Source organism: Anarhichas minor, unplaced genomic scaffold, assembly GCF_050575085.1.
Source record: "Anarhichas minor isolate MPS153535 unplaced genomic scaffold, ASM5057508v1 ptg000090l, whole genome shotgun sequence".
Classification (NCBI taxonomy): Eukaryota; Metazoa; Chordata; class Actinopteri; order Perciformes; family Anarhichadidae; genus Anarhichas; species Anarhichas minor.
This window is the reverse complement of record NW_027466536.1, coordinates 320,319-345,947: the sequence shown is the minus strand read 5'-3', so window position 1 is coordinate 345,947 and position 25,629 is coordinate 320,319. Positions and strand designations below refer to the sequence as shown.

Sequence of the window (25,629 nt, the reverse complement as noted above, 5' to 3'; positions counted from 1 at the left end):
AAATGTAATGATTTTCCATCAAGCATGGAAGACAAAAAATGAGAAACGTTGAAGTCTGTGATCCTAACTATTGCAAAGTCAGCGTGTTTGCTTCAATACCTTTTAAGTTTTACATTTTAACTCCTGTATGTCTCTTCTTAGTCCATGGTTTTAGGTGACGGGAGGCAGGCTAAGTTGTGGGTTTGCTTCAATCCAACTTACTGTCAGGATCAGGTGTCACGAGTCGTGGAAGAGGTAACAGTGATGCTTTTTTAATTTTTTTTATTCCTTACGTAACCTTCGTAGCATATCTTAGCGCAGACGGCAGTGGTTTCCAACATGAGTTATAGGACCCCCATTGGGTCCACACGAGTATTTAAGGGATCATATACACAACATTAAGTTCATTTTCTTTAAATGTAGCTCTTCTCAAATTTGGTGATTTTGAATTGGATTTTTATGAAGTGCTCCTTTAGGGGTTGAGAAAATGTTTCTTAGACTTAATAAACCGCTTGGCATCTCTGTAAAATGCATCGTCACAAAGTTGAAATCATCTTTCTCATGAAAAGTTGACTTTTTAGAGATGCGTGCTTCAAACGCATGACGTTCTTATAAATGTGATGCATTGCTTTAGATTAAACTACCCAACAGTATATAAGGGAGTTGAAATACACTACCTTAAACATCTACATCAGTAGAATGCAACATACATACATACTGTGGTAGTGCTTTTACTGATGTAAAGGATCTGAATACTTCTTCCACCACTGCAGCAGCCAAAACGTTGACATATTTACCGGTCATATCAGATATTTTTGACAAACACATTTTCTTCATTGACATATTTTTTCCCCCCAGGCCCTTGAGATACACTACCAGGGACACCCACGGCATGACACGGTGGAGCTGCACGCTGAGGTCCACTTCCCCAACCTCCACTTCTCCACCACCGCGGTGGACTTCGGCTGCGTGCTCAACTGCACGGGGACCCGCAGAGCAATCTCCATCACCAACTGCTCCCCGCTGCCCGTGTCCTACCACTGGGCCTTCCTGGATGACCAGGAACACGGTGCCATCGGGTGTGTTTACACAGAGAAAGAACACACACAGCGTTCATACCTTGTGTCTATGGAACATACAGCCTTTTTTGTGTTACCTTGATTGGGTTGTAGAACTAAAGGAAGCACCCTGGTTCAGTTCACTTTTTTGTTTGTTAAAGAACAAAGCAGTGTTTAGAACTGTACTATCCTGAATAGACAAGATTCAGGGACAAGAGCAGAATCCCATGCATATATTGAAACTGTCCACTGGGATGAGTTAGTACAGTATAGCTATACATTTAACCCTCTGAATTGAAAGCCAAATCCATTATAAATTCTCCGGGGGAAGACAAATCTACTGATTGTGTACTTAGTGTTACATTGTGCCTCTCTCAAGCCTTTGCTCTGGCTCCCCTCCCTTGAAATGCACTGTGAATACTATAGCAGTCTGTCCGTCCATGGCTTTGAACCAACTAACTGCTACAGCGCGACAAGATTTATCACCCTCCACCGTCTTTTTCCCCCCTCCCCCTCTTTCATCTATTGCTACTCCTCCTTTTTTGCTCCCCTCATCTCAGGCTTTTACATTGCCTATTTATCTTTCCTTTTTTTTCTCCTTCATTTTCCTCCTTCCTCTCCTCCCGCTCTCCTGTCTCTTCTGCCTGTGCTTCTGCTCGCTACCAAATCCGTATCACCCTTCTCTTCTCTTTCCTCACCCTCTCCGTCTTGGATTGTGACCTCTCTTAACAATCTGTCTCATAGGCCGGCCTGCTAATTAAATGGAGACCTCACTCTGCGTGCACTCACTCGCTCTCCGAAGTCTCTCTTTCTCCCTCACGAAACCTGCACTATCTGGCCATGTTCGGCTAATTACATCCCTATCAGTAATTACACCGCCGCCTTTGGAGAGGGGAATTTCAATAGAGCAAACCCAATTTTTCTCTCCCTCTACCCCACTGATAGATAGAAGCAGTACAATACATTTAAATACTGTAACTTCTCAGTCTTTAGGACTTTATATTTGCACTGTAGATACTTCTAGGGATGATGGATTAGATCACTAGACAACAGAGTGACAGAGTCATCACTCACAGGTAGAGGAAGTTGAGTTTAAGCCTAGGTGGATCAATGCAATGGCGAGATTCTTGAGCAACTATCCATGGTCACTCGTTCAGTCTTTTAAACCTGGAATGTCACTTTTTTTTCAAACAGTCCGACAATCAGAAACAGCCTTGAGTTTCCTGTTCTTGCATCATAATGTAAGCATCATGGTACAAGAGTGGAGACATAATTGAATTCTTTCTGCTACTAAAGCACATTCAATGTCCATATCTCATCAGAGAGAGGCGACACGTTATTGTGGTTACACATTTTTTTGTCACCAGATTAGATGATGTTCAACTTGACTGTCATTGCATTTTCTTGTCCTCGTACTTCCTGTGTGCAGTGTCGCATCTAACAAGATAAGACTGCAACCAATAGTAAAGAAAGAATAATAAACCAAAGAAGACTGATGCGTATGAAATAAACAAAGAAACAGATAAAACGTTGAAGGTGAAGAGCTACTAAAACAAAATATAGAGAGACACGGAGCCTCTGACTGTGACATAAATGTAAACACGCAACCGTCTGATCTAAAGGGTAAATGTACTTAGTTACTCTCCACCGCTAGGAGTAAGGCCGGTAACACCTCTTGCATAAACTAAATGGCACATGTCTTGGAAAAAGCTCATTTGCATGGGACACGAGTGAAACTGGTCATCCTTGCTGGAGCGTTTTTAGTTGTTAAGAATATGACGTAAACTAACGGTAAACCGCAAAAGTGATAAAACCAAAAGTAATGTTTCTGCTGTCAGCTGTTAAATGGAAATGCATAAACATTTACAGTTTATTTGAAATAATGTATATCAGCGTTAAACCAGCGAGTCTCTCTCTCCCTCTCTCTGTCGCTCTCTATCTTTGTATCTCTGTCTCACACACACACACACACACACACACTCACACTGACTGTAATCCCAGTAGCCATTTGTCTGTACCAATAGCATTTACTCAGCATCAAAATCTTTCCCCATCACTCCTTTTTTTTCCCCAGCAGTCTGCAGGAAGTGAGATGTTTGTGGTTCAGTAGCCTTTGCTGTGTAGATTATTAGTGAGACTGAACATAGCAAAGCAGTCAAACACAGTCACACCCACCCATGAAGGAAGGAATGGACGGAGGAGAGAGAGAGAGAGAGAGAGAGAGAGAGAGAGAGACACATATGAGAATCTCAGAGTAGGCTATTTCTGTCTTGAGCCGCACTCTTGCAGAGTCATCATCTGCTGTCTCACCATCTGTTCCTCTGTCCGCACCAGTGGGTTTTAAACTCTTTCCAAAAAACTTCTTTTTTTCCATGGGGGGGGGGGCAAATGGTTTTTCGTTGGGCTTTTACAAACTCTTATCCACCCAAATTGCACCCTATTTTATTAGAGACATTGACCTACAGTGTTCGTTCGCTCCAACGTCTGACATTGCTGGACGTACTCATTTGTGATCTCCCTGAGGCCAGACATCAGGCCAGACATCAGGCCAGCTTGTCCCAGCGTTCATCACAGACAGACCATACAACAGTGCCCCCTGCTGGTTGTTCTGCTCGCCTCCTCTCACTACAAGAGACACACCAGGGCTAAAGCACTAACTAACAAATGCTTGTGCAGACTTGAATGCTGCCTTACAAGTATGCGCTCTCTGAAGCTCACACACACACACACACACGTACACAAACACGTACACACACTGTGGCGATGACGTGGCCGGTGTTCGGTGATTTAATATAGAACTTGTGCAGCCCAGCTTTGAGATGGCTTCACTCACTAAATCTCTTTCATTCTCTTCCATGTTTATTCAGCACTTCACTACAATCTATCTTGACCTGTTTCCTGCTGCTTGCCTATTAAAATTCCTCTTAATTATAGAACACTATGTTTAATTAACTTGATGGATGCACCCAGTCTGATCCCACAGGGTAGGGGAGAGTCGAACAGAGACAGAAAATGAGAGTCTGAGTTCTTTGGGGTGTGGGTGATGAAGATTTTCTTCCCCACTTGGGTATCACAATATATGTTAATGATAGAAATACAATGGATGCTTATATACCTTGTTGTTGTAGGACATGTGTTACTCTGCTACCTCGTGGACATATTGAGGCTTTCACTGGTCTATCTTCATAAAGTTGGACGATGGTTTCATGTATTCTTGCCTCTTGCCATTGATTTTCCCCAATGTTTCATTCATCCTCTGTCTGTTTTATGTAGCTTTACTTTCATCGTGGGGAAAACAAATATCCACTTCAGGGATGTTTTATTATGCTTTCGCCCTCGTAGAGAGACAGAGACGCTGGAGGCAGAGAGGGAGCAGACGGATCCAGCAAACGGGACAAAAGAAGAAGGGTGGAGTTCCTCTAGAACGCCTTCTTCTTCTGCCTCTTCGGATCCGCTCAGCCCCAGGCCTGGTGCAGATGAACAGAGCAGCTCACGGGGCGCGGTGGGTGTGGAAGAGGTAGGCAAATGCTCGCTTGTAAACAAATCAGGGTTTTCCTTGAGCTTTCACGTTTGTCAGGGGATGGAGGGAACCTGCAGCTGTCTGTATGCTGCAATGCTATGGAGGAAGAAAACATGCACACACACACACACAGATCTTGTACAACACTCTTTGTTGTAGAGTGCAGAGTGGATTACTAAAAGTAATTGATGTAATTTAATGCTGAGAATCTTTTACAAATCAGAGGGGGCTTCATGGTAGTTCCCTGATTTATAATTTGTGTCGGTGATTTGTAACGTGTATATATGTACATGTCATATGTCATTTGGGGCCACAACTATATTCATTTTCATTATTGATTAATCTCTCGATGATTCTTTGATCAATCAAATTCACTTCTATAGACCATGTCACAGTTGTAAACATCCCAATGGTGTCCCAGTTTATTTCCTGTTGCAGCTCATGTGGAGGACATTAGCTGGCAGGAAGTAAACATGGAGCCAAGCTGTTGCCTAGCAATGCAATAACGTTGAAACAGTCTATAGATTGTAAAAAATAACAATATTGTCGGACCAACAAGGGAAAAACGAAGGCATTTACTATGTATCGATTAAGTCATTGATTAATCAACTCAATAGCATACACCACGAGAGCAAAATCTAAATGAGAAACCTTCTGAAATACTAGAGCTTAAAGGAAGAATTCAACATATATTTGCTCTCTTGCTGCCACGAGTGGGACCCAAACACAGGACACGCACCGGAGTAGAGTTGGTAAGAAAGAGTTTGTATTGCGAAGAGGGTAAGGATGAGGATGCTGAGGGATTCAGCAGCAGCAGGGGTAGAGCTGGTGGTGGTGGTAGAGTAATGAGGGAAAGCGTGCCTGACTGAGGGTGCCGGCAGGCAGACAGATGAGCAGGAAGACTGGCAGGCGGGTGGACACCCTGGAGCACAGAGAGCACGATGGAAAACACGATGAAGAAAACAATTACGAGAGTGAGTTTCTTTTAGTTCGGCCTGAAATAAATAAACAACGCGGTGGTGAACAACACTCTGGTGAGGGGTGAATGAAGAGGTGGAGAAGATGCACTGCAGGTCGATGATGTGATGGGAGGTGGATGAGTGGGTGTGTGTGTGTGTGGGAGGTGTGTAGACTGGGAGGGTGGATGAAGGCAGGCCACGGCAACACACACAACATACAAAGACGTAGAGAGACGCATGAAGAAACGCAAATGCCGAACTATCCCTTTAATGTGAGCGTATAATAACAGCAGAATCAGTAAATAGAAATGAGGATTTCTCTTGTAAGGTCCGCTTGTTTTCCTTTTTGTGCCTCTAGGTGTTTGACATCTTCCCGATATACGGTCGTCTGCGACCTGGGGAGCAGCAGCAGGTCATTTTCACTTTCTTTGGCCACGAAAATATCAGCAGAGAGGTGGTAGCACAGTGCCGTGTAGAGGAGGGGCCGACGTATGAAATCACACTCAGAGGAGAAGCATCTGTTATCAGCTACAGCCTTGACTCCACGCATATTGACTTTGGTCTGCAGGTATGTAAACAGAGCTCCTTTACCCAGACTTAATCCCCTCAGATCTCCAACCCAACAAGCGCTATCAATCCGCTTATTATACGCTGCAAAAACTGGTGAGAGGGAATAAAATTAACTTTGAATGTCACTGCATAGTTTTTCACACTTTGGTCTTTTGCACCTCCACTCCCTCTTTAAGCATGCAAGCCATCAGGACCAGTTATCATTGATATTCAAAACAAGGGCGTATTGATTTCTGATTTAGTTGAAATGAGCGATTCAGCAGAACATTTCTCCGACCTTCCTCTCTGTTCAGCACTATTCTTTCTCTTTTATTTTCTCTCTCTGTGTGTGTTACCCCTTGTGTTGTTTTCCTGCCTCAATTATATTTATCCCTATTAGTCACAACTTTGAACAGTTCCTGATTTTGAGCAACGTTTTTGAATCACTTTTCTTGTTTGTCTCTATCTCTCTCTGTCTCTTCCTTTTAACAGCCATATAAAAGTTCCATTTTGCTCCTATCACAGTAACAACTATTACAGTGACGCCGTATCTTCTTTCATATTATATTTTAATGATAGTTATTACCATAAACCAAGAGGTTCAAACGGAGGCCAACAGCATGCATGCTCTTTTCTAGAAACCATCACTGTACTGTGTCATTATTACAGAGCACCAAAGAGACACTAGGTGGAGTGGTTTTACCAAAACCTTCTGCCAAAAAACAAATTCACATTATCTCCAATGAAAATATAGGCACTGACAGTTTAAAATGCTTTCTTCCAGCTGTTTGATCACGAAGGGGAAGCTGAGGTGACCCTGAGGAATACGGGCAAGATGGGCTTTAAATTTAGCATCATAGGCCGTCAAAAGAAGGATGAGGAGGCAGGTGAGGAGGCAGGGGGACAGAGGAAGGACCTGGAAGAGGAGCAAAATGAGGAAGGACAGGATGTCATACCAGGCCGGCCCATGGTCATCCCCGCTATGGTGAGGTCATGTTGGGACTCTTTCAGATGTGGGAAGATCATTTATTATGCACAGGTTGTTGTTTTTTTTTACCATATTTTGTGTGTGTTTTTTTGTGTGTGCCAGGGTTACATTGATCCCGGTGCGGAGCAATGTCTGCATGTGCTCTACCTCCCAGGCCTCCCCGAGGTGTTTGAGAAGCAGCTTCAGCTGCAGGTGGCTTTCCTGCCACCGCAGCTCATCACGCTGACTGGCGAGGGAGTGTTCCCAAGGATCAGCCTGAACTTACCGCAAAACCTGTGTATGCAGAGACATGCTCCCAAACACACAGACATGACCATATCCCTACTAACTAGCCAACAAGGATGAACATTTACAATGAAATATTTTTTTATTTACTATTTATGCTCTTCATTTAAGCCAAAAACTGGAATTCCCGCCTCGCGGTTGCGTGCATACACATAACCCAAAATGCCCAAATGATGTCAGGACTGTCACTAGAAGGAAATGTTCTCTTTGCATTGGAACGGACTATTGGAAACTTATAAGCTCAGTAAACAGCAGTAACGAAAAAGTGTTAACATGGAGTGTCATAGTTTATCGTCTCTTTTAACTGAATTAAACTCCAAGTAGGTAATCCTTGTGGCGCTATATCTCAGGAACTGAGGAGGGAATTTCTTCAAATTTAGCACAAACGCCCACTTGAACTCAAGGATGAGCTGAGGTCACTGTGACTTTATGTCCGCCCAGTTCTCTTGAAAGAGAAATCTCAGGAGCACCTGGAGGGAATCTCACTACCACTACACTATCTTACCTGGACTACAGGATGAACTTATTAGAATTTAATGGTCAAAGGTCACCGTGACCTCACAAAACATAACTCAATAATTAATTTACATTGCTAATTATGATGAATTCCCATAAAATGATGAAGTGACGATATTTTGGACAGACATGGACGTAAACTGCAACATGACTGGTTGGCGGAGGCATACACGTACTGCGCGGCGGTAATTCAAGTTGTATTAGCAAATCCTTCGGTTAATTGACAGGTCTCTATGCTAACGTATACTGACACAAATATAACCCTTTGTATCTGCACTGATGTGGCGCTGTGATTCCCTTGCAGCCGAGGAGTGTTACAGCGATGTGGTGCAGCAGGCCAGAACAGCCGTGGAGGGAGAGGAGCTTATGAATGGAGGAGATACAACCGAGGCCAACCGCACCCTCACAGTCAGTGACTAAGATTTTAAAAAAACATTGATTTTATGCATTGACAACCTGAATAACACAATACTAAATATATGTTATATTAATGTTGTTTCCTGTTTAAAATGCCTAGTGAATATATGTATAAAGTCTATAATGCATGCCCCAAATATAGTTGCTTTCAATAAGGCATACCCTTATTGAAAGAAAGCAGTACCACTACATCTCTGCTCTCAGTAACCAACCTATTCCACAGGGTTTTCCTGCTTCTTATCTGTGCATTAATTTTCCAGGGAGTAGACAAAAGCCATTGAATTACAATGGAAATTGCTATTTTCTGCTCATCCCCTCGGTACTTATTCACGGTTTTGTGTGTTGCCCCAACGACTTCCCTGACATTTCCCCGTGACTGAAATGAAAATGCAAACATTTCCTTTGCAGATAAGGATAGGACAGATAAGGACTGCAACACCTTAGCATAAACTTGCAAATAGGCAGCATTACCACCTTATCCACACAAAAAAACCCTGACCTTAGCGACTTTCTATTGCTCGGCCTCTCGCAGCTCTCTCGGGAACCCCTCATCCAAACAACTTCACACTCGACATTGTGCTCCCTTGGGTCCTCCTGAGCATTTCACCTGCCATGATGTAGGTGCAATGCTAGAGTGTACGCGTCATTTGGGTGCATCAGCTCCCACGAACATCGACGGAGAGCGAGCTGTACCCAGGATGCCGTTTTGTAACAGTTAAGTCCCCTTTCAATACATTCCATCCCATCGATCTCAAGAGCTCACACATGACCCTACAGTGTGAAGTTGATCGGATGAACGGTTGTGGAGAAAATGGATGCATACAGACAGACAGAGACTGCTTCCATTTAGTTTAAATGTGTTTTAAAGTCAAAATTGCAACGTGATCAGAATGATAATAATTCTGCATTGTTATTCAATTATGATGCATCAAGGGAGAACACAAGTACCTCTAAATTCATTTGTTTTGGTTCAAATACCTCAGATCTAGCGCCGTTTTATCATAAAATAGCTTCGTTGATACTTAATTAATACAAAAATCTGCAATTGTTTTTTGGCTAGTCGAAACATAAGGATTTCTTTTGGCACATTTTGTCAAGTCAGTCAAATCTGATTTATTCATAAAGCCCCACATCGAAGCATATGACCCCCTCTCTCTTTAGACTCTCAGTCCGTAAATAGAAAAACTCTCCCCAAAAAACACTTTAACAGGGGAACAAAGCAAGAAACCTCAGGATAAGCAAACGAGGAGCGTTACTTCTTCCAGGACAAACAGACATGCAATAGATGTCATATTTTGCCAGGTCAAAAGTTATAATTTAAGATATCACTTATTCCACTCTGCCTTGAAGTAGAACAGAACTATATTGGGGCTCTAAAATATTTTTTTGTAAAAAGCCTTTTGAAAGCTTAGGCTACCATGTGCAGCAGTAGGCTATTCATATTTTCGAATTTAAAACATATACTGTATTTACAAATATGAATAGTGAATGCGAGAAAAAAATGTTTTCGCTGTAAATGACACTGCCAGGCAGAGCATGCAACGGGTTTCGCGAAGAGAGCAAACATTTCTGTTTGTGGACCTAAACGGACAAATTTGAGCCGGTGTCGTTGGTAATAACCTGGATTAAAGCAGAACATGGACGCTCCTCTTCCTGGATACCAAGACGGCAATGAGAGGAAGCCGAGCCAAAGACACCTAGGACTTGTTGCAGGGGCATAGTTGTTGCGGGGTTGTTGTGTGAGTGGCCTCATTGTTGTGCAAAGTGTGTATAGCCCAGTTAATTGCCTTGGCATGGCGTCCATGACATCTTGAACATTGCATATTAAATCTGTATAAGACTCTCACACAGTCTCTAAAGCTAAAGTCATACTGGCACTGGAGTTATGACTCATCAGAAAGTAAAAAGTGAGGATATCTTGAAGTTAGAATATTACATTTGCTTGCTGTTAAGAGCTCCAAACGGGGCATGTCATTTGCTTTGACGTGGAGGTACCTCGAATTATTGTTCTCACCGCTGAGACTGTGCTGTTTGGTGCTTACGTAACTCGTACTTTTTTAGTAACTTTCGAGTGTTTAATGTACCCTTCCTTCTGTCTCCCTCTCCCCTTCTCTCTATTGCCTGCTGCCTCTAGCATGAAAAGCTGCTTCACATGGAGATAGAGAGGACATTGGTCAAACGGAATGCTCTCGCTGTGACCGGTAGCATGCTGGAGCTCAGAGACCTGCAAGGTTCCTCCAGAAAGTGGCACAAACTTAGCCAGTATGTTCACACACACACACACACACACACATACACACTTTGGTTGAACAGATGGCCCACTCACTGGTCTGAAAGAAGAACTGTGTTGGGGAATTCAAAGAGTTTGGGTTAATGAATGGTATCTGGCTGGGTCGGATTTTGTTCTGTGGTACTTGTGTAAATTTATGGATGTCATGATTGGCTGTTCTTCACTCATACAATTCCACTCAATGGTCCCTTGTTTACCTTCCACAAGTGTATACTGCAGATTGTGACGAATGCAACAATCAAGTTGATGTTTAAGGCAAAGAACTCATTCAATTAAAAAGATTGAGATTGTTATTTGCTTGGAAATATATATTTCAATGACATATGATGTTTTGTAAACTTATAACATTTCATGATCTGACAACTTGAAACATTTGAACTATTGAATCTATTAATCATCCAGCTGTAGTATGTAAGTATTTCCAAGCCCTGCCTCAGTAAACAAACTTGTAACTTGGATGTTGCTTGTTATTGTCTTATTCATGTCTCCTTCCCTAAGTCTCCTTTCCTCTCCCCTAGGTTCCTGCTCCCAGAGTATGTTTTGGATTTTGGTTACGTCATTCCAGGCAGTGTCCTCAGACACACTGTAAATGTGACCAACACTGGTTCAGTGGCTGTGTCCTTCCTTGCCAATGGCAAACCTCTAGCCGGAACAGGTAACATAATTCACAAACTTCAGACAACAGAACAACTTGGTTGCATCATAAGTCGGCAGTGATTGAGCTTTAGGACACACAGAAATGACATCGGAAACTAGAAAAACAATGCGTCAATCCGCCCCGTGATTCAGGTGCGCTTCAAAATTGTATGTCTAGTCTCTCAGCGGCGGGGTCTTCAGGGAGTGAGGCAGAGTCAGCCAGCCAGATAATTCTTGTGTTTTGGTCTAAATCTGTGACTCTCAACCCACTCATTTGAATATAAGAGATGGAAAAAAACGAGCGGTGAAATACATGTTGCATTAGGAAATAAAAGTCTCCTGGAATAAATACATGTTGAATTATAAAATAAAAGTCCCCTGGAATAAATAAAAGTCACGTTTGGAGAATGCCCTTTTTTAGAATAAGAACAGATTTATTTAAACTATATTGAGTCATTTATATATTTAAATGTATTAATATTCTTATTGACTCATTTATTTTTTTCAGGATTTATTTAATTGACACCTTCATTTATTTCATAGGAATATTAGTTATTTATTTATGTATGTATTTATTTAATATTGAATGAAATGGCATTCCATAGTTATTAATGCTTTAGAGATACTGGTGGGTGAATTTTATTATATCTGGACGGAGCCAAGCTAACTGTTTCCAGTGTTAACATTAAGCTAGATGAACCCTCTCCTGGATCCAGCTTCATGTTTAACAGACAGATATGACAGTGGTATGTATCTTCTCCTCTAACTCACTGCAGGACAGCGAACAAGCAGATTTCCCAAAATGTTAAACTATTTAAATTAGGCAGGAGAGACAAGTTTACAGATTAATATAGATATCATTTTGTTGATAAAGCCTAAAGTGAGATGATAGTACAGAAGAAGGATACGGATAAAAGATGAAATTGAATTGATGGATTACCTCAAAGGGAGTGCCGCATCATCAATGGGGTGATAATCTGCCTTCTGATATTATTGCCTCTGTTTTCAATAGGATGTTTTATTTTCTATTTCTTCTACATTTTGCCTTTATGAAATGAATAATACTTCGAGTGTGTCTTTGCCTCTTCTAAGGATTCAGTGCAGACGTTAAAAGAGTGAAGAACCTGCCCTGTGGAGAGACACAGACTTTCACAGTTAAATTTGCCCCCCAGAGAGCCAACCTGAAGATTGGGGACACAAGTGTTGTCATGCCAATACAGGTACAACATGTCGACATAATTGACTCATTGTCACCTTTTGTTGATCAGCAGCATTGTGACCTCGTTTCTAAGTTGTCTTTGCTTGGCTTTACAGGTCGCAGGCGGCCCGGTGGTCCAGGTGCGGCTGTGTGCGGTGGTAACTGTGCCGGCCGTCACTGTTTCCACGGATACACTGCAGTTTGACACTGTGCAGTGTGGCATGTGTCAGGTAAATACAGTGTGACAAGACACGGTTATGTAGCCCTGCAGAGGTTGCTTGTTATGTTCCATGATAAAAATGCAGCGCCGGAAGTTTGGATAATTATATAATCTCTGACACTGATTTGACTAAAATTGGACAATTACACAAATTGAGATCAAATCTTCTTTGACTGCCCTTTATATTTCAATCTGTGTTATCAACACGCAAAAGTAGGACAACAGGAAGCACAAATTCTGTATGCAGCTTAACACTGCTGGGTGTGTGTGTGTGTGCGTGGCACGCTAATGAGCGGCACTAATCAGAGACCAGTGTGCTGCCTCACTGTGGTGCCATCTTGTGGACAGATCCGGTCAAGTTCATCATTTCCATACAGCTCATACAGTTGAACTGCTTAAACGTGGTTGTGGCTATGCATCTTTAATACGTCAGAGCGTTGTGATTCGTGATTTTGTGCTGAAGCAGCATGAACACCATGTATTAACTGAATATCAATTCATTCTGTTGTAGCCAAACTGACATGAGAATGCACTCAGGTTGTTGTTGTTGTTGTTGTTGTTTGTTGTTCCCCATCAGATGAAGACAATACAGCTGGTTAATCGTGAGTCTGTGCCGTGCTGCTGGAGCATAGCTGAGAAGGGGAAGCCTCTCGAAAAGGTATAAGCGCTCTCATTTTATGGACATCTCATTGAACCTTTCCATCTCATTTTCTTATTTGATCTCCAGGTAACTAAAAACTACCTCTACATGGCGTCTACCATCTTTAGCTTTAGGAAAAAAAAGCCTTTGGAACAGTATCTAAAAAAGATAAATAGACATAACTGCATTCGGTGTTCTTGCTCTCTGCCAGCATAAAAAGGACGTGCAGATGCAGCGACCAGCTCCCGTGGTGTTCAAGATGATCCCCAGCTCTGGCATGCTGTTCCCTGGTGAACGAGTCAACGTCCAGATAACGTTCAGCCCCGCTGAGGGGGTAAAGAGCTTCATTGATTTTAGACAATCGGCACAATACACAGCAGAGCGTCATGGCGTTACATGGATTGGTGACCTCCTGCACGTGTCTCTGCAGCATCCTTACCACATGCAGCTACTGGTCCGTGTGGCTGAGAGCAGCCAGCAGGTGTTGATTGCAGCCCAGGGGCAGGGTGACGAGCCACATCTCGAGTTCTGCCCGTCGGTGCTGGAGCTGGGGCCATGCATGCCTGTCGCCACTGAGGTTGAGGCTGAGGTCACCGTCAAGAACCGCTGCCCTTTCCCCGTTGAGTTCTACTCCCTGGATTTTGACAAACAGTATCTTGAGGAAGAAAAGGTACCACAGAAAGTGAAGTCACATGTTTTTACCTAATCTTTCCAACCACTCTTTGCCTCTCGGAGATGTCCTTTCTTGTTATCTTATTTCCTCACCTGGTCCCTCACAACTTTTCATTTTTTTCTGTCTGTTCCTTTTTGTGTTTTCTTCCTGTCCTGGTTTCCTTCTCCCTCCCCTCTCTTTCCCATTGCTTCCTCCCATGTAGATCCTGCGTCTGATGCAGGGTTATGATGAGAACAACATATTACTGCTGCCTCCCAGAGCCCCTGGAGAAAGTCTTCCCACAGAACTGCTCGAGTACTACCAGGAGCACTGCTCCCAGCTGAAAGACGATGGTAGCTTCAAGCGCACGTGATCATTAAGCACTGAAATCATATACCATACCTGTTTTAATCCAATCTACCTGTGTGCAGCAGAACGGAAGGAAGGCCTGGATGAAGAAGAAGCCGTGATGGGTGACACATATGAGGAAGGAGAGAGGTCAAGACAAAACCACGCCCACTCAGCAGCCAGCAAAGTGGAAGAAGTGCACACTTTAAATGTGAAACAAGCTGAACTACGTGAGTACAACGCTGTTAAATACAGAACTTGAAAGTAGCCTGAGGTGAGTGTAATTTCCACGAGTACTGTGTGTTTAAGTAACGCTTGTTCTTTCAGTCGATTCGGAGATGACCATAGAGGGAAGCAGTGGGGGACTGGGGCAGCTAGAGATGACCCCCGTCTCCAGAGCAATTGCCCGCCACATGTGTGTTGATCTGTCACCTGAGGCTCTGGCTGCACGCAACCACAAAGGCATTGCTATTATTGTATATGGAGCCCCACTGACAGGTGATGCAATTCATTGACTAATCAATCAATTAAAAGTAGATTATGTGTTGTAAATCAAGTAAAATGATGTCACCTAATTTGCAGAATCGTCATATTTTAATCAAATAAAATCCTTGCCCTTGCAGTTGTAATGCAATGAGTTCCTCAAAAGAGACTTCAGAAAGATTATCCTGGCAAAACTTTTTTTTTCACCTGATCTTACGTCATAAACACAGGAGAGAAAACCATTTACATCAGACTCAAAAGGATCACCCACATTTATTTTTCTAACTTGCCTCTTTAGGGCTTCCGTACTATACAGTACACATATTACATCCTGTTTAAATACCCAGTAACCTGGGATTGATGAGTATGTATTTGTAAAATAGTGTGTGTGTCCCGGATCTCCACTTTAGATAACGGCAGCACAGCGGCTGCTCTGGCACGTCAGTACGAAGGGGCGTGCCTGAGTGTTGATGCCGTGGTTACAGAGGTGCTCGTCAATGGCACTTCACCTGTTAGCCGGACTGCAAGACAACTCTATGACTGTGCTGCTGCCCAGTATGCTGAGAAGAAGCCTGAGGAGGCTGGTAAGAACAAAACACGGTGCACGCGGTGCAATGCTTATGTGGGATTTTTTTTTGTGTTCTGTTTGGGGAGTTGCAGACGACTAGAAGTGAGAGAAGTGACTCGTGATGGACAGACTAGCAATGTTTTTCTGTACTTTCAATGTGCCGATTAAAAAGGCATTTCATCACCAACCACTTCACAGGAACGGCTCAGTAGTCAACAATAAAAGACTGTGATTACAGGACTAAGCATCTTCTATAGTCAGACAGGACACTACTGCAGAAGAGCAGAGTATTGAGTAACATTGGTAAATGAAGGAGAAAGTAAATCTATACATCTGCTTTCAGGTCAGACCACAGAACCAGGACCCGCAGCAGATCTAGAAGCCTCAGAACCAGCTCCACATTCAGCTCGAGCTTCACGTGATGCGGTGGAAGTTCCTTCAAAACCCAGTGAGGACGGCTTCAGTGGAAATGACTCCAAGGCTCCTCGGGAGACTGAAAACACACACCTTGCCCTTTGCCTGGTACATTTTCTCATCCTCTGCTCATCTGCTGTTTTTATATTGTTCTGTCTAACCATTGTAATCCAGGTTCGTGAATTGAAAAAATAGTTTTGTATGACTTTTTTCTTCTTCTATAAATTAAGGGTATACACCTACTTGATACAGCTTCATCTTTGCAAGGCAAATTTCTCTTGTAATTTAAATGAAATACAATGTAATAATTGAATATAATAAACCAATTGTTTGGGTGTGGTTTCTCTTCAGGGAGGAGATGTGACCTCACTCAACAATCTCTTTCCTGAACAGCTATTGGTTGATATCCTGACAGAAAGATTTCAGGTCAGTTTCTCTTGTAGTTTTGCAGTTTCTTGTATAAGTATATTGTGAGTTACATTACAAAAATATATCAGATATGTATTATGTGTAATGCTTAAAAGGTTTTGTGTCTTTTGTGTCTTCTCATTTTTGTTTTCTTTGTCTGGTCACTGTCATGGCGTCCTGATAACAGCTAAGCGACTGTCACCGTGGCATCGTGGTTGACGGCCTGGAGTCTGTGTACGCTCAGTCAGCAGGCAGCACACTGCAAATTGTTCTCAGGGCTCTTAATAACCGTAAACACATCTTTGTAGTGAACCTGTCTGACTCCTACGCTGCCCTGAAGGCACGGGAGGAAGCACAGAAGGAAGCCGAGGGTAAAATAAATAAAAAAATGCTCCAGCTAATACATAAATTCTTATACAGAGGTCATAAATCATCAAAGTTATTGTATTTTTATGTGTAATCAGAAGGGTTCATGGCACTGTAAAGTATGTGGAACTGTCTGTGTGTGTGTGTCCTTCAGAGGCTTTGCAGAAAGAGAAAGCTGACAGGGAGGAGCAGTTGCTGCAGGAGCTGGATGAGGAGAAGTATGACGCTCTGTCAGGGGAGGAGAAGGAGCGTATTTACCAGCGACTAAGAGAGAAGCACAGACAGCAGAAACTCAGGTACTGACTGGAGAGTGGCCCAACACATCTGAACCTAAAACCATTTATTTTTCTGAGGTTTGCTAATACCAGTGTTTTAAATCGGTTTCATCCCTTTCTCCCAACCGGACAAACTTGTCGCAATTTCGTCATCTTCACATTTCAAATGATTATGAATGCAACCCTGATGCAGAAGGAACAACAAAAAGAGATGATCAGAGAAACAACACAGTAGTTATGTAGGAATAAACTATACAGGAAAACGTATACAGGAAAATAAAGATATGATCAAATAGATATCAGATGTGTCCGCATACCTGGATGAAATCCTCAGTTAACGCTCCAGTTTTTCATGTTGTGTGCATGACTGTACTTGTTTGAGATTGCCTCTACAGATTAGTTTTTTAGTTTTTGTTCACAATAATGAATCAAACTGTTGGGGCTCTTAGTAGACGCAGCTTTCACCAAAAAATTGGTGATTTTCTAAACCAAACAAAAATAAACGTGTGAATGTGTGTGTGCGCCTGTGTATAAAGGGAGCTCGAGCATAAAGCGAAAGAGGAGGAAGAAAAGAGGCTCCAGGAGGAGATGAAAAGGTTGAGGGAAGAAGAGTTGAAGAAGAAGAACAGAAAGGGCGGAAAGAGGGATTCTAAACAATTCTCGAAGAAGAAGATCTTGCTGGAGGGGAAGCAGGTCTGTATACAGAATGTATTCCATACCAACACTCTTTAATGAACAAAATCCTGTGTGAATAACAATAATGGTGGTGATCATGAAACTCATTGGTTTGCTTTCCTCTGCAGTCAGCAGATCCATCGAATTTGCGGCGGATGTCTTCCTGTCACAACTCTAAAGAGTCACTCGTGGACGCCAGAGAGCAGCATAATTCAAATGAAGGTGCAAGCAGGGGCAAAGAATCCGCCTTTTGTTTAATGCTGGACACAAAACATTCTCCAATATCTTGGCACCAGGACAATGTGAATGATATCAAGCAAATATTAGTATATAGACTGTAATCTGATTGGTTAGTTGCTGACATATGGTCCTCTCTGCTGCTACAGTGCATCACAGCAAAGAGGCGGATGATTTGCAAAAGCAGACGGAAGAAACCAAAGTCGTACTTGCAGAGTCTCCTCAACCCTCGGACCAGCTGGAGAGAGAAAGGGTAGGTTTACACTACAAATACACTGTATGGTATTATAGGTACTGATACTTACATGTACCTACAAGGGAACAATACGTGAAACTAGGGAATAACGGGTAAAAATGTGAGATCTTTTGAAGGTATTTTATAATGAACTTTGTTTTTAACTACTGGCTACTTGTTCTAATATTACTGGGTAGAGTATGGCCTACTGAGCCACACAACTGGAAACTTTGGGGGAAGATGGAGTAATGACTTCTGTAGCGCTTTATAAATCAGCTGTGAGTCATTTTTTAAATTGCCAACACTACTTGAATATGCTGACGATAACAAAAAGAGGATAGACCAAATAACAACTGGGTCCATTTGTGTTTTTACCGGGGAACAAACAGAAGTCCAGGGAAAAGAGTGTTGTCAGGAACCTACTACAGAGGCATAGCCTATATGCTTGCTACCGTTTATGTTGCGAAGTAGTTATGATTACTGTACGGAGTACAACATTGTCCTTATAGGCCTTAAGAAGCCTGAGGTGTTACAGTTGTATATGGAACTGTTGTTCATGTTGTCATAGAGTACAGTAAGTAGTTTCTACGATAAATACAGCTGGACTGAGAACCAGGAGTGGCAATCCAACGGCCAAGGCAGTTGTAGGGCACTCTCAAGGATAGTCACCCTCATGCATCCGACGTCTTGTTCTCTTGTTCCTACATGAATTTTTTTTTAAATGTAATCGTTATCAATGTTTGTCTTCAATCTCACTATGGACCCATCTACAGCAGGAATGATTGATATTCAATCACAAACTTTGCAATCATAACTGACTTGAAGTATGTTTTGTGATCGGATCTCAAGAGTATAGAAAGTGCAGAGATGAAGAGGCTGAGAGAAGAAAAAGAGTTGAAGAAGAGTAAAACGGGAGGAGAGAGAGATAATACAGAAGCTTTGGTGAAGAGGAGCCCGTCTGGTAGGAAGAAGGTCTGTACAAGCACCACGTTCACACACGCAAACAAACACGGACACTGTTTGCGGTGATTTCTAAAAAAATATTTTATTTTGTTTTTTCTCCAGTCAACAGCTGCACCGGATGTCGGTCGGGCGTCTTTCTGTGACAACTCAAACAAATCACAACTGGGCGCAAAAGAGCAACATCATTTAAATGAAGATGCCAGCAGATGTAAGGAATCCCAACATGATTTAATGCAGGACACAGAAACTGTCAGCAGATACTGTAAGAAGAGATGATACACACTGTTTAACCACGATGGCCGTTTCTCACAGTAGTTTGTTCTTGTGGTGCACAAGATGACGTAATCGAATTGAATTGTTGAGTGATAACTGTTTCAGGGCTCGAAGAGATATATATTATAGAAAGAAAAGAAAAAATCCCACAGTAAACTAAGGAATCAGTGTCATTCTGATTCTGAAAACTAACAACATACCATTTACAAGATAAAAGTTATGATCAAAAAATGATTGTGTATTACTGTATGTATTATTGATGGTCCCGCTTTGCTAATACAGTGCATCAAAGCAAAGAGGCAGATCATTCACAGAAGAAGGCAGAAGAAGCCAAGGGATCAAAATCAGAGTCTCCTGTGGTGAGTTTATTCAGGAGCAAAGGCAGTGACCCGCTCACCACCACACAGCAACGCACTCCATCATAATATCAAATGAGAAGTTACCCATTTCATTACAAATGCGCTCTATTTAAATATGCTTTGTTAAGATAATCCTAGCCATGCATTCACAGAAATTCCAGCACAAATGGAGACAAATGGATACGTTACTTACTTTCTTTCATTTGTATTTGCACTCTTGCAGCTCTTGAAAGCTACAATTGTTCATACTGTCAAACTTTGCTCTGGATACTGGGGATATACACAACCATTCAGTGGCCTTTGACAACATTTAGAGTGAGATGATCACAACCTGTAATTGGTATCATAAAATAGGAATTTGCAGTAATAATGAACTCATGTCATATATTCTGTTGCCTCTGCCACACCAGAAAAAAAACATTAAATGCTGTTAAATGCTGATGACCGCTTTGTAATACCCTCCAGTGCATTGTGGATGAGCTGCAGTCTCAGTTCAGTGCGTATGAGCAGAGCCAGGGACAGGTGGAGCACATCTTGCAGCACTGGGACCGAGCCCGGGGCTTGTTGCTGGTCCCGTTCCCCGGTGAAGAGGATGCCCCAACAGAGAAGCAGGTGAGGTTGATGACCGTCAGTCGTGTTTTCTCTATAATTATGTTAAGACTGCCTGGAAAAATGAAGACAATGATGCTATTCTTCTTTATCCTCTCCTAAACTGCTGCCTGCCGTTCAACAAGCCTGCTGCATTTTAAATAACATTGGAACACTCCAACCTACAGTATATAGAGATCATCAGTGGGATTATGAAGATGCATACTGAACTGCCGTGCGTTCACAGCATTGCAACACGGCTTCACCTGGCACAAAGAAAATAAATCCAATATTGCAGCCTTACTCGGATTAATAACTGTAATATAATTCCTGTTTTAGAAATTGTAATCCCTTACACTATTTGTTGCCAGGGAAAAGTAATGATATTACAGAATGCGTTACTGAGAAATGTGTTGCTGCAAAACATTGGTCATAACACACCAATGTGATACATCGTCACCCTGTGTGCACAGACCGCTGTTGTTAGCAAGAAGAGCAAGAGAGCCAGCAGCAAGGTCTGTTCTCCAATACCCAGTCAGATGGCAGACACGGTGCTTCCACGGGACATCATCCCTCATATTGTCCTGAATGTGACAGGGAAAGACTCTCCGAGTGCTGCAGAGCTGCTCAAAGGCAGCACCCTGCCTCCACTGGACGAGGTACGGCGGATTTTTCTGTTTTTGTAGTAAATATAATTTACTGTATACGTCTTCCGAAAATGTTGTCTATTTCTTGTTTTTTTCATCGGTTTACCACCATTGCCTCATCTGTTTCCTTCTCTCCTCTGATCTGGTTAGGTGTTGGATGATTTGGGGTTGGGACCCAGCGGCCCACCCATCCCGCCTCCCACCACTTTCTCAATGGTTCCTTTCCCCAAAAACAGGGAGCAATCTGACCGTCAACTCACCTGTAGCTGTTTCACCTTCCTGGTTCCCTCAGGGATGGACGAACAGGAAGATGTGCGAGTATCAGTTGTAAAGGTGATTGGTATTTCACACCAGATGAATATACACTAAAACACACAAGTGCAAAATTACTAGCGTGGAAGTGACAATTGTTTCCAAGAAGCAGCAGGATTTACAGGAAATGTGCTACCAATTTACTGTAAAAAGTGATGTCACCATCTAATATTGAGCGTGGTGTTTGTGTGTGCACATTAAAGAAAGAGGCAGCAGCAACAGTTCCCAAAGCTCGCAGCAAGAGCAGCATGAAGGAGGTTGCAGTTACAAAAATCAAGGTTAAAAAGAGCAGGAGACAAACTTCAGCCAAGACAAAGGCAAAGGACTCGGACCGGCCTCGCTCGCCTCTGTTACACGGCGCCTCCTCGTCTGACTGCACTGAACAAGACCAACACCAAGAAAACTTAGAGCTGAAACGCAACCAGAGGCAAGGGAAGACACGCACAGACACACTCCACAACCACAAATAGTGTTTCATTCTTTGCTATGTTGCTGTTGTGTGTGTGTGTGTGTGTGTTTGTGTGTGTGTGTGTTTGTGTGCAGCCTGACAACATTTCGATGGGTTGTACCAGCCAACGGTGAGTTGGTTCTGAAGATCTGGTTCTACTCGGAGTCCCCTGAGAGGTTTGAGCAGACCTTCGGCTTTGAGCTCCTGGGGACCCGGAGACTCTACCAGCTCCTCTGCAGAGGAATCTGCACCTATCCCTCCATCTGCAAAGACTACATGTCAGTCAGCATTGTTTCATAATAACTTAATGCAGAAATATAAATGGTGAAGGAAGAGGGGATGTTACAGATACAAATAGACACTACACAATAATTACATTTTGATATTTCACCCAATATTTCAAAATAAAGTAGTGACGTCAGTGTTCTATCATAGACTGACGGTTACAAAATCAGTCAGAAATTTAAATGAATTGCCTAAAAAATCTTAAAGCCCAAATGCATTGCACTGCACTGCTGAAATTCATGGGAATTGAAATGTAAAATTAGCACAATTGGAAGCTGAACTGCATTACCGAACAAACATCCTCTATTTCTTTCTTTTAAGAATAAAATATATATAAATATTTATAATTCACTTTTAATGCATGAAGGTTTGACTAAATGTGATTTCAGTTGGACTTAATGTTACCATTCATGCTTTCCTCAGGACTCTCTTTGCCCACAGTAAGAAGGCAGCACAAATGGAAGAAGGGCTCCAGAAGACTTACATGATCAAACCTGAATGCTTTGAGTTTGGACCGTTACTCTGTGGCAAGACCAGAGACAGGTGAGAGGCAGAGTGATGGCTGTGAATGTTGCAGTGTGTTCGTATCAGTCTTTGCCTTTTATATTTACAGATTCTCACGTGTCTGTGTCTGTGTAGATACAAGGAAAATAGGTACCCAGAGAACACGGAGCAACTAGTGATTCATAACAATTCAGGCCTGGAGGCTGAGGTCCAGTTCCATTTCCTGCATGATAGCCAGGCCACCACATATCTGCTGGACCCCCCAACCATGACTCTCAAACCTGACCAGAAACAGGTACCCTACAGATCTTACGGCACAGGGAAATACAAGATTTAGAATATTGTGGTGTCCATTGTAGTTGTATATGGATGCTTATAATATTATAACATGCGTTGGTAAATGTAAATATTCTTCTGTTCTGCTAGGAGTTGACAGTGTGGGCCTACCCAACAAAACTGGGACAAATGAACGACAGCGTTGTGTGCCAAATCAAGGACAATCCGGAGCTTGTCATCATCAACCTCTCCTGCTGGGGCGTTCGGCCGGAGCTGGAGCTGGACAGCAAGCATTTTCACTTTAAAAGGACTTTGCTGCACAGGTACCAAAAACATAGAATACCAATTCAGGGAAGAGAAATTCAAGAGTATCAAGTGATTTTCACGAAGCACAAGTGAACCCCCTCCAAAAAGGAAGCAGCGTGATAAAGTCAAAATCCTGTGCATCAATTACAGTGACAACAGCAATTATTTTCTGTCTATGCCTTTGTCCTTTTTTCACGGCCAACCTTCCTTCTTCCTTCCTTCTCTCTAGGCGGGACACTCACAGCGTGGCGCTGCACAATAAGACGGCTCTGCCGGTGTCTTGGAGACTTCAGGGTGTGGAGGAGTTGGGTGATGAGTTCAGTGTGCCACAGGATCAGGGCATCATCCCACCCAACTCCTCTTTCCCACTGTGCTTGTACTTCAGGGCCAGGAGGCCACTCCACATTAAGAAGATCTTGCGTCTGGAGGTGTAGTAAAACTATAAAAGTACACATGCTGTAATGAATAGTAAATATAGCATACAGAGTCAATGCAGATATGTATCAAACTAGGTATTTCACATATCAGTTTGTATGTATATACAGTACGTGCTCTGTGTTTTGTTTCAGGTATCCGATGTGGAGATGATTCTAGGCATCGTGAACACAGAAAACCTTCAGGTCACAGCTGAAGCCTATGACATAAATCTAGAGATTATACCAGGTAAGAACTGGTAGAGCTTACAAATACAAAAACATAACATTTCCGTCTCTACCTTTCTAAATCTATTGAGGCACATGTAATTCAGACTGATATTTGAATCCAGTGAGGTGACAGTGTTTACCATTGGGTTGCAATGATAATTAAAATGAAACACTCTTGTTTCTGTAGCAGATGGCTGTGTGGACTTTGGAACCATCAAAGTCTTTGAAAATGCCGAACTGTCTCTCAGGATGAAAAACCAAGGGAAATATGAAATAGCCTACAAGTGAGTTTGAACTGTTACTTTTTGACTTTTAAAGTATCAGTTTGGGTTTCACGTTACTGCGAGTGAACTACCGTGGAAATAACAACGTTGTTTCACTTGCATTCTTCTCTTTCCACAAGGTTTACATTGCCGCAGACCGACCAAAACCTGGACTCCATTTTCAAGGTGTCCCCCATGAGTGGGACTGTAATGCCCCACGAGAAGCCCACAACAGTGCAAATACTCTGCAGGCCCAATAGAGAAGTCTTAATTAGAGAGCAACCTCTCCTGCTTTGCCAGGTCAGAGCCGTACAACGGTCTTAATGATTACAGTGGTGGAGGTTGAACTATATATTCATGGTCATTCATAGAAACAGTTTAGAGCTCACTCAAGTTAAGATGTCCTCTTCTGCAGGTGATTGAACCCAGCATTGGGAATGGAGGAGAAACCGTAGGTACCATAGACATCAAGGTTTCACTCAAGTCTGTCTTCTCCAGGTTAAGGCTTGATTCATACTATCTCGTTTGTGTGATATGCATTAGTATTTAAGCAACAATATTACAATCAATTCAGATTGCGTCATCTCTCTTTGTTTTTTTACCATTTCACATTTGCACAAATTCTGAATTGCTGTGTGGTCCTTTAGGTACAAGATCACACCTGCATGTGACCTCAACTTTGGCCCACTGGTCTATGGCTGCAAGAAAAGCCAGAGCTTCACTATTGAGAACAACGGAGACTTTGAGACCTGTTTCACCATCCGCCGCATGATCACGGACCCTGCGCCACCGGGGAAGGCAGGGTAGGAGAACAGAACACACACACACAAAGTCATACACAAGGGCTGATACCTTTCTAAAACTGAGATGGAATGGAAGTCATTAAAAAAAAAAAAAAATGCTTTAAAACCACAAGTTTTAAAGTAGTGGAAGTTTAAAAGTTGTTGATGACATACTGCACATTCTAAACCATGTCTGCTGCCACAGGTGACACAATCCCATATTAAAATGTAATATACCGGAGATATTACGTTTCGATGAACCATCATTGTGTTGCCAATCCCTCCAAATGTTGTTGTTTTTTCGCCTATTAGTGGGAATGTGCTGCTTTTATGATGATGAGCCCTGTGATGTAAAAGTAAAACAAATCAAAAACAACTACAATTGCCAATTCATGACTTGGGTTTATGTAATTCCAATTCAGTGGTGAGCAAGACCAGAGCCATTAGTGTGATGGTGGTGGCTTTACAGTAAAAACAACTTGCAGTACCTAACTGAAAACGAATGTGGCTTGTGTTCAAGATCACATCTCTCTGGTACTTTCAATTGTTTATTACATTCATTTTTTTAATAAAAAAAAAAAAAAAGGCTTGTGCATAAATTAAAGGTCTCAACTGCTGTTTGACGCGATGACAAGCTGAAGGTCTTAAAACTGTCATAGTCCTCCAGAATCAGTTTGCTTGAAGATAAATTGTGGTTTGTGTCCCTGTGTGCTGGTCTCAGGAGTCCAGGTAGGAAGACGCCTCAAGAGAGCCAATCAGAGAGACCCGCTTCAGACGGTAGCAAACTGAGACGCGAGTCCGTCCAGAAAGACAAGAGTGTGTTAAAGGTGAGAGACTGCTGGTGGAGACGACAACAACGAGAGTGTCAGAGAGCCCATTTTACTCACAGAGGTAATCGTTGAAAAAGCACGACGTGCTAGTTTGCTCCAATCTTAATGATGTTTTGTATGAATCGATCAAACATGATGTTATCTTTGCTGATCCTACACATTTACGAAAGTATAGCAGGCGTTTTTCACAGCAGCATTGTAACTTGTCAAACAGAGGTGTTACTTATTAATTG

At 42.4% G+C, this 25,629-nt stretch overlaps 1 protein-coding gene across 1 annotated transcript in view; it reads left to right on the top strand.

Moving 5' to 3' along the window:
• The window catches only part of hydin (HYDIN axonemal central pair apparatus protein), a 72,581-nt gene that overhangs the window by 31,885 nt on the left and 15,067 nt on the right, over positions 1-25,629 (top strand). Inside the window, 43 exon segments of the mRNA XM_076082114.1 lie at positions 142-234; positions 838-1,058; positions 4,380-4,536; positions 5,875-6,084; positions 6,850-7,050; positions 7,156-7,330; positions 8,159-8,262; positions 10,406-10,533; positions 11,080-11,216; positions 12,290-12,417; positions 12,512-12,625; positions 13,193-13,283; positions 13,450-13,589; positions 13,686-13,925; positions 14,131-14,260; positions 14,342-14,485; positions 14,583-14,753; positions 15,149-15,322; positions 15,410-15,424; positions 15,662-15,828; positions 16,072-16,146; positions 16,316-16,499; positions 16,649-16,790; positions 17,306-17,462; positions 17,573-17,666; positions 17,831-17,934; positions 18,766-18,888; positions 19,413-19,511; positions 19,977-20,123; positions 20,573-20,758; positions 20,897-21,073; positions 21,235-21,485; positions 21,602-21,784; positions 22,215-22,334; positions 22,431-22,590; positions 22,722-22,894; positions 23,107-23,305; positions 23,447-23,540; positions 23,712-23,805; positions 23,925-24,084; positions 24,200-24,282; positions 24,432-24,587; positions 25,288-25,393. Of these exon segments, the coding sequence (XP_075938229.1) occupies positions 142-234; positions 838-1,058; positions 4,380-4,536; positions 5,875-6,084; positions 6,850-7,050; positions 7,156-7,330; positions 8,159-8,262; positions 10,406-10,533; positions 11,080-11,216; positions 12,290-12,417; positions 12,512-12,625; positions 13,193-13,283; positions 13,450-13,589; positions 13,686-13,925; positions 14,131-14,260; positions 14,342-14,485; positions 14,583-14,753; positions 15,149-15,322; positions 15,410-15,424; positions 15,662-15,828; positions 16,072-16,146; positions 16,316-16,499; positions 16,649-16,790; positions 17,306-17,462; positions 17,573-17,666; positions 17,831-17,934; positions 18,766-18,888; positions 19,413-19,511; positions 19,977-20,123; positions 20,573-20,758; positions 20,897-21,073; positions 21,235-21,485; positions 21,602-21,784; positions 22,215-22,334; positions 22,431-22,590; positions 22,722-22,894; positions 23,107-23,305; positions 23,447-23,540; positions 23,712-23,805; positions 23,925-24,084; positions 24,200-24,282; positions 24,432-24,587; positions 25,288-25,393 (6,207 nt within the window).